At 44.3% G+C, this 8,271-nt stretch overlaps 1 protein-coding gene across 1 annotated transcript; it reads right to left on the reverse strand.

Annotated features, from left to right (window-relative positions):
- Window positions 1-715: 715 nt before the first annotated feature.
- Window positions 716-3,217, reverse strand: LOC124461452. Its single transcript, XM_047012976.1, has 4 exons — window positions 3,055-3,217; window positions 2,243-2,811; window positions 1,144-2,188; window positions 716-1,092 (listed from the first exon to the last, which is right to left on the reverse strand). The coding sequence occupies exons 1-4, from the start codon at window positions 3,215-3,217 to the stop codon at window positions 716-718; spliced, it is 2,154 nt and encodes a 717-aa protein (XP_046868932.1).
- Between the last annotated feature and the right edge of the window lie 5,054 nt (window positions 3,218-8,271).

An 8,271-nucleotide genomic window follows, 5' to 3' on the forward strand; every position in this document is an offset into this window, starting at 1 on the left:
GACATCTAATACAGCTACTTTAGCCACGGGCCGTTGAAGAGTCCCGTTGGCAGTTCTGATGATCACTCGACGCACCTGGTTGTCTTTGGCCAGGATTGTTTGCTCGACTATACCTTTTGGCCATCTATTTCGGGGCAGAGTCTCGTCCAATATTACAACGACGTCTCCAGCTGCTATTGGTGGTCTCTTCGTAAACCATTTTCCTCGCCTCGCTAAATCTGGAACGTATTTAACGAGGCGAGGAAAATGGTTAGGGGGTGATAGCCTCGTTAGGGGTGATAGCCTCGTCGTCTTTGCTGTCCAGAGAGACAAAAGTAAGCGGTCTGGAATTTAGGATGAATTCCACTTCCCAGAGTGCGCTTTGTAGGCCCTCGCTGGTGAATTTTCTCGCTGGGCAGATTGCGTAGAGTACAGTCTTGACGGAACGAACAAGTCGCTCCCATGCTCCCCCCATATGAGGAGCGGCTGGTGGATTAAATTTCCATTTGATGTCATCGAACGCCGGTTGCACGGCGTTGAAGTTGATCGTCTGCGCTTTGTCACAGATAATCTTTTCAGCAGCTTTGAAGTTAGTGCCATTGTCGCTGTAAATTTCTCTCGGGGTCCCGCGCCGATTGATGAAGTTTCGGATGCACATTATGCACGATGCAGTGTCCAAAGAGCACGCCAGTTCTATATGCACTGCCCGTATGGTTAGGCAGGTGAAGATAACGCCTCATCTTTTTTCGCTTCGCCGTCCTACAGCAACCAAGAAGGGCCCGAAGTAGTCGATACCGACGTAAGTGAAGGGACGTTGGTAGGCAGCCAGCCTGGCGATGGGCAAGGGAGCCATTTGCGGTGGAACAGGCATGGCGCTCTCATTTTTACAGCGTTGGCAAGACTTCCGCATGCCTTTGTATAAGACTCGTAGACGTGGTATGTAAAACATGCCTCGAATCCTGTTAATATACGTCTCATGGGATGTGTGGTGCATTTTCTGATGATACCAGTTCACTATGAGCCGAGTAATGTGGTGCCCATATGGGAGCAGTATTTGGTTTTGGCCGTTTAGGTTTTCTGCTCGCCCTCGGGTACGTAGGAGCTGGTTTTCACCTAGAAAGATATTCAAACATATGAGTTTAGAATTTGTTTTTAAAGGTTTACCTCTCGTTAAGTTGCGAATTTCTGGGTTGAATTCAGATGACTGCGCATGCCGCAGTAGGAGTGTGCGTGCCTGCTGAATCATCTCGTAAGACACCTCTGTAGGTGGCGATGCCTTCTTTTGTTTCGCTTTGAGTTTCTCAATGTAGAGAATAAAGCGCGCTAAAGCTCGATATAGCCTGCGCCAGTCGGAAAAATATTCCGCGTTAAGTTTTAGCTCCATCGGCGAATTGTCGATGAAGAGTATGTTATGCCTGACTTCAGCATTGTTTGGTGGCCCCAAATCATCGCATTTTGGCCACTCGTGTTGATTCTGCAGCAAATAGTCTGGACCGTGTAGCCAAGTTTTATATTTATTGGCGTTGTTTGTTTTAGTAGCAAGATCTGCAGGGTTAAGGTTGGTTGGAACCCAGTTCCATTGGCTAACGTTTGTGAATTCCAGTATTTCGCCCACGCGGTGCATGACGAATTGCTGAAACTTTCGTAGATCCATACGAAGCCATTTGAGAACAGTCTTTGAGTCGGACCAATAACAACTAGAGTTAATTGACAAACTTGGATTGCGTTGGATTCGGTTACTCAGCTTTGCTCCGATAACTGCGGCCTGCAGTTCCATCCTTGGTATAGATAGTGGACTCAACGGTGCCACTTTCGCCTTGGAGGCCACGAAGCTGAGGTAGGTTCTTTCCCCCTGGCGTATCCGAAGGTAGTAGACTGCTGCGTATGCCAATTCGCTGGCGTCAACGAACGTGTGTAACTGGACATCATGGATTTGATCGCTGCTGTTGAAATAACATCTCGGGATGGTCAATCCGGCGATCGTTGTAAGGATCTGTTTCCATCGTATCCATTTGGGTAACAATGCGTCGGGCAAACCAGTATCCCAGCCAATGCCGCTTCTCCAGACTTCTTGCAGTAGGATTTTCAGCTCTATTGTAAAGCATGAGATGAAGCCGAGTGGGTCGTACATTGACATAAGTACTTGCAAGAGCTCGCGTTTGGTTGGTGTTTTGTCGCTGTCTAAAACGTTGCGCTTCAGCCTGACGAACTTTCAGATGAATGTGAATACGTCGGAGTTCGGCATCCAATATAAGCCGAGTACCTTTTCTGTTGCGGTAATTTCGACAGCTTCGGGGAGTAGCGAATCGCTCTTTAGTATTCGTAGGACCTCCTTTGAGTTCGAAGACCAATTGCGTATGTGGAAACCACCTGTTGCATGGATGTCTCTAACTTGGGTTGCGATGTTTCCGACTTCCACGTAGTTGTCGCCGCTGTATATAAAATCATCCACGTAGTGGTAGTCCTTCATGGCTTGTGCTGCTTGAGGGTACTGTTGGCAGAATCGATCTGCATTTTTGTCACGAATAAAGTGTGCAATGCAGGGTGCGCAATTGATTCCGAAAGTAAGCAGTTCCATAACATAGACGTTAGGCTCTTGCCTCTCGGATTTGCTGTCGAACCACAGAAACCTTTGCGCATGGGTGTCTGCTGGTCTTACTCGGATCTGGTGGAACATCTCGGCGATATCGCCACAGATCGCCACTCGTCCCACTCGGAATGAGAGTAAGAGGTCAAACAGGGAGTTTAGGAGATCTGGACCACTCCAGATGTAGTCATTCAGGGCCTTGCCGCCGGATTGGGCGGCTGCGTCCCATACAAGCCGGACCTTCTCTGGTTTATTTGGATTTTTAGTTATGAAGGTTGGTAGATACCATGTCCGTCTGTTTGGTGCAGCTATTTCCTCCGGCGTCAGCATGCGAGCATAGCCCTTTTCGACGAGGTTTTCGATTTGCTTGGTGATTTGCTCCTTCAACTGTGGTTGTCGGGAAAATTGCTTTTGTAGGCATTTAAGCCGTTTTAGTGCGTTTGCGTAGCTATCAGGTAATAAAACTTCAGGGTCTTTCCACATTAGACCGACCTCGTACCTGCCGTTCTTCAAGGCGGTAGTAGATTCAAGTCTGGTTAGAGCTTGAGTTTCTTCTGGTGATGATAGCGGTTTTGCTGTGGTAGCGTCTGATGAGAACGCTTGTTTGATGATCTCATGCAGCTTGGCGTCTGCGTCTCGGCATCCACACATGTGAACGCTGACATTAGCTCTAGTGGCCCTTGATGGCGTGGAGCTTTGTAGTGCCCATCCCAGTCGCGTCTTTGACGCTATTACTTGGTGCCATGCCCCCTCTTTGATTTAAAGGGGTACGGCGAGGTTCCAGTTATTTGTGCCGATTAGGATGCTTGGGCGTGCGTTGGTGTATGATGCTATCGGTCCCGCTAGGTGGGGGAATTCTTTGGCGAGAGCCCTTATGTCAATAGACTGTACAGGTAGATCCAGGGTATCTACACTGTGAACCTCTTCCAAGTAGAATTGATTGCCATTATGTGGATTGGCAACCGTAAGCGTGACACGTTCCGATGCATTTTCTTCGCGTGTTGTATCGTTGGTCCATTTTAGGCACAGTGGATCTGGAACGCCCTTTAAGCCGAGTTGCTTAAAGACCTTGTTGTCGATGAGCGTTAGTGCCGATCCCTCATCTAGAAATGCAAAAGTGTTAGTGACTTTCGTTTTATTGATGATTTGTATTGGAATGACACGGAAATATGTTGAGCCAGACTCTCTGGATCGTTGGGTGTGCTTGCCCTCCGGCGTATGCACTTTGGTGACCATAGCTGGTCTGTTTGGGCTGCTGGATTTCGCAGCCTCTGGCATCGGCTGCATCTCATGGATCAATGGGTGATGTTTGCTTCGGCAGCCTCGTATGCCGCAAACCTTTTCACGTTGGCACTTTTGGTGATGACGGTTTAGGCATTGTTGGCAGAGCTTGTGATTTTTCAGAAAAGACATCTTTCGTTGATGTGGCGTGGCTTTGAACGATGGGCAGCTGTGTATTTTGTGCCCAGGTTCGTTACATACGACGCACGTAATTTCCTTGACCTGCTCTTTAGGTGCCTCTGTGTGATGATTTAGGCTTCCGCTCTTCTTATGGTAAAGCGGCGATGTTACCTGGCTTGCTGCTTCAGCTATGTCGTAGATCCATTTGCTAAAAGATTCCATTGATGGTACCTTAGTGTCTTTGGGAAACATTGCCCACTGCAGCTTCAATTGTGTGGGGAGTTTCTCTAGTAGCTCTTGTACGAGCATTGGGTTTTGCATGTAACCTGTGAGTCCACATGCTTCCATCGTTGAGTAGATGATTCGTACACACAGTGCGTATTCGATAAGTGGTTCAAGCTTATCTTTTATTGCGGGTAGTTGCCGCGTTTTTTCCAGTAAGTTGTGCAAAATATGCTCTGGCCGACCGAAACACATACGTAATGTTTGTATGATTTCAGGGACCATTGCTGGTAACAGGAGTTTGGATTGAACTAACTCACGTGCTTTTCCCTTCAGGCTAGCTTGCAGCCGCATAAGATTTTCTGCATTCGTATACCCAGCGATTTCCGTACTTGTCTGAAAACTACTGTAGAATAGAGGCCAGTTCTGAGGATTGCCATCAAATGTTGGAAACTCTTTCGGTATCGCTTGACGGGCTGCAAGTTGTGCCGCGCTTGGTATTGCTGTGTTTAGGTCTATGTCAAATTCCAGGGAGCCATCGGCGTAGCACTTAGGTGCGGTTGTTCGCGTGTCGTAGCACGCCTGTTGTTTGAGGTTAGGAACGGCAGCTGCGGTGCCTCGTGATCGTAATGCCACGTGTCACGCACAGCTGAGTGTGTGACCATCGCTTTTTGTTTGGCAGAAGTAAAAATAGGAACAGCCGTCCTAGCTGTGTCCGGGAATATTTTTGGCGGGCATAGTCCAAAGTCCCGATACGGTTCTGGTAGCGGCGCCGTTGGTTTTGCTGGTGACGAAGTAGCCTGAGGTTCGCCTGCTCGTGTGGTATTTCCGAGGTTCTGCAGGGCGTTGCTCAATATGGTTGTGATGACTTCCGATGACACGTTGACGCAGTCGCAGTTCCAGCTGTTCTCAGATTTCTCGTCTATTACTCCAACGCAGTCGAAATGATACCAGGAACAGCATCGATTGCATTGCACCATGCGGTCATTGTCTTCCTGCATGCATTTCTTGCAATGATATATTCCACTTGATAAGTCTTTTGTTGCCATGGTTTACCAATGAGTTTATACTTTTAAGCGATGTTGATTAGTTATGTGACCTATGTAGGTCGTAAACGGTTGACCGTTGAGGTTATGTATCACAATTTAGTGATTGGTTATGCAATCATCGAGGTTAACCTCTATATGATTGGCGTGTAGAACCGTGGGTTGACCCGTCGAGTTGACTTAAAGAATTAACCTTCTGAAATCATTTAGTGGCTTACCACTGTTAGATTAATTAACAGAATTGTTGAGTTTGGCGCTAAGTTCGATTTTTTAGCAGGCCCACAAGAAAACTCTTCCACTTTCACGTGATACGTCATTCATTTCTTCAACGTGTATTTCTTATGTTAATGGTGGGCTGAGCTATAAATTAATCGCCCTTACTCGCGGTTGTAACTAAACTGTTGTTAAAGCGCAAGATGCAACGGTTAATTTCCCAGAACGTAGGCTGGCGCTTAAGTATAAATACGAAATGATAGAGAATGAGTGAAATGGATTAACTTATTGGCGGCCGCGTCGGGTCTGCTGGGCAGTTAGCGAATTTCGGCGGCAACACTCAGTTTAACATAGCGATTAATAACTGTCCAAATTCAATCAAGATCGGGTGAATATATTACAGGTCTGTATGAATACATTCATTTCCATCAACAAAGTGCTGTACAGTAGTATAGTGTTTCTAAAAATAATGTACTCATTATTTGCTGTGCACACTACTGTACAAATAGTGTAGAAAAGTGTTAAAGGTTTTAAAGCCCCCCCAAAAAAATAAACACATTTTTAAACATTTTTGTGAAGATATGAATAATCTGGAACGATTTGTTTTATATAAATTAAACACAATCTTAGTTAGTCGCACAAAAAAATAAAGTTTTTATTTGATTTATTCTTTACTGAGTACACATTTACAAATCTATCTTTTTTACTGGAAGTCTTTGTGACTACTAGACTGAACCAAGATCGCGGAGCTCTAACGAAGTGACAAGTTTGTACTAGGATTAAAGACTGATTTGAATAGATCGATTATGTTTGAATGAAGCCTCCACTTTCGGGCGTCGATGGTGACAGCGACGCTTGTTGAGTCTAAGGGTCAACGCGAGCGTGGGATCTGCTTAATCATGAAATTGATTTGGGCGACGTGACGGCTGGTGCACCGAACATGATGCTTATTGCCGAATCGATGTTTAACATGAAATCGATTTGGGCGACGTGACGGCTGGTGCACCGAACATGATGCTTATTGCCGAAATAGTTTATGGGATTGGGCGGCTTGCTGTTGATGTACCGAATTTGGCACCATTCCCCTAGGGATGTTTAGTCTGTCGATCGTGTGAAGATGATTGTGTGTTGCAAGGTTATCGGGTGACATTCTTGGCGTTGCCTTCTATGATCGTGCCGATGCTCGTTATGTTAACTCTTAAGTGTTCTCTATGGGTGTGGTGTGAGTGTGATTGTGATGGTGAAGCATATCTGGTCTTAACTCCTCCCCTCTTAAGTGCGGACGTCCTCGGTCGCTACCACATATTGTACAGGTGTAACCGGCATTACTATTGGTGGACTGTTATCCTCTGGTCTGTGGTTGCATTTCTTCTTGATCACCCAGTATGTGATCGCTGCGATCGCTAATATTGTTATGATGATTGAATAGGATGATGAAATTATGACATTGTCAGTCTGGATTTTTTCCAGGCTGTTCGTGTTGTTCAAGTGCAGTTCTTTAATCATCTCCAGAGATAGGGTTTCGCCTTGGTGCTGTTTGTCCGATAATAGTTGAAGTAATGGGGGTTGAACTTCTGCTTCACGCTTTGTCTTCATGATGTACCACGAATCGTCTATGTTGATTGTTGCATTCTGTGATTGGATTATGAAAGTTCCGTCCAGAGTAGGGTTTTCTCCATCGACGTTGATGATACCCTGGAATTGGTTTAGTAGGATTGTGCCAGGAGCTACCTCCGAGTGTGATTTCACATGTTGATTGTTGGTTGTTTGGCAAGTTGGTTTTTTCCTGTGAAAATACGCTCCTATGCATTTGCTATTTTTTAAGTCAGTCAAATCTTCCAGTTTACATAATATTTTGTTGTTTTGGGTTTTACATTTGTTCTTATTAGCTAAACCGAAATATTGTTTATTACATTTTAATATGTGATTATAATCTATTTTTTCAATTGTTTTTCCAGATTTAATAGGTAATGCCATGATTTTCTTACATTGTTCTTTAATCACCCTAGGTATGCTGACAATATAAAGGAGAGCTCTGCCATTCGAAGCAACACTTACTTCAGCAAATTCTATGAGCTCTTCGATATTTACAAATGTTAAGCTTTCTTCAGCATATGTTTCAATAATATTTATTTCTGCTGGTGATAAAATTAAAGAATTTATTGTATTGGCTTTAGCCCAATCTATTGCATAAATGATATTTGTAATTTCCTCTCTTAATAGACTCAGTTTAAATTTTGTTACTTCTATTTCTTTTACTTTATCTTCTGTTTCCGGTTTTTTATGTAATAGTAAAATGTTAGTTATTTTAATCAAATCGTTTATCTTATTTTCTACTAGCTCATTAATTACTACTTGTTTGTTATTATTTTTGAGCTGTTCATTAATTTTATCGATTACAATTTTATGGTCCTGGTGATCTGGGGTACCCGCGAGCCACTTCCACGCTGTTCCAAGTATGTCAAGAGAGCGTTTAGCCCTGAACTTTATAGGCTTTAATCTTTTGATTTCATTCTCGATTCGGGTTATTTCGTAAATAAGGAAGGGGTAATACGGGTTTGTTTTAGTTGAATTTAGTACGACCTCCTTTAACACCGACAATGCCTGTTCATACTTTTCTACTTCTACAACATGTATAATTTTGAACGTGCCGTTCTGCCTCGCTGCCATCCCAGTTTCCAGCATTACTACTCTTGATTTTGAGTAGTCCAGGATAGTCGTATGTCCCAAACATACTGGTATCAACATTAACCTGTCGAAGATGGATATTGGTCAATATTTCAACTGGTTTTTATGTACTATCCTGCCTGACCTTGTTTTAAT

Source organism: Drosophila willistoni, unplaced genomic scaffold (genome assembly GCF_018902025.1).
Source record: "Drosophila willistoni isolate 14030-0811.24 unplaced genomic scaffold, UCI_dwil_1.1 Seg485, whole genome shotgun sequence".
NCBI classification, from domain to species: domain Eukaryota; kingdom Metazoa; phylum Arthropoda; class Insecta; order Diptera; family Drosophilidae; genus Drosophila; species Drosophila willistoni.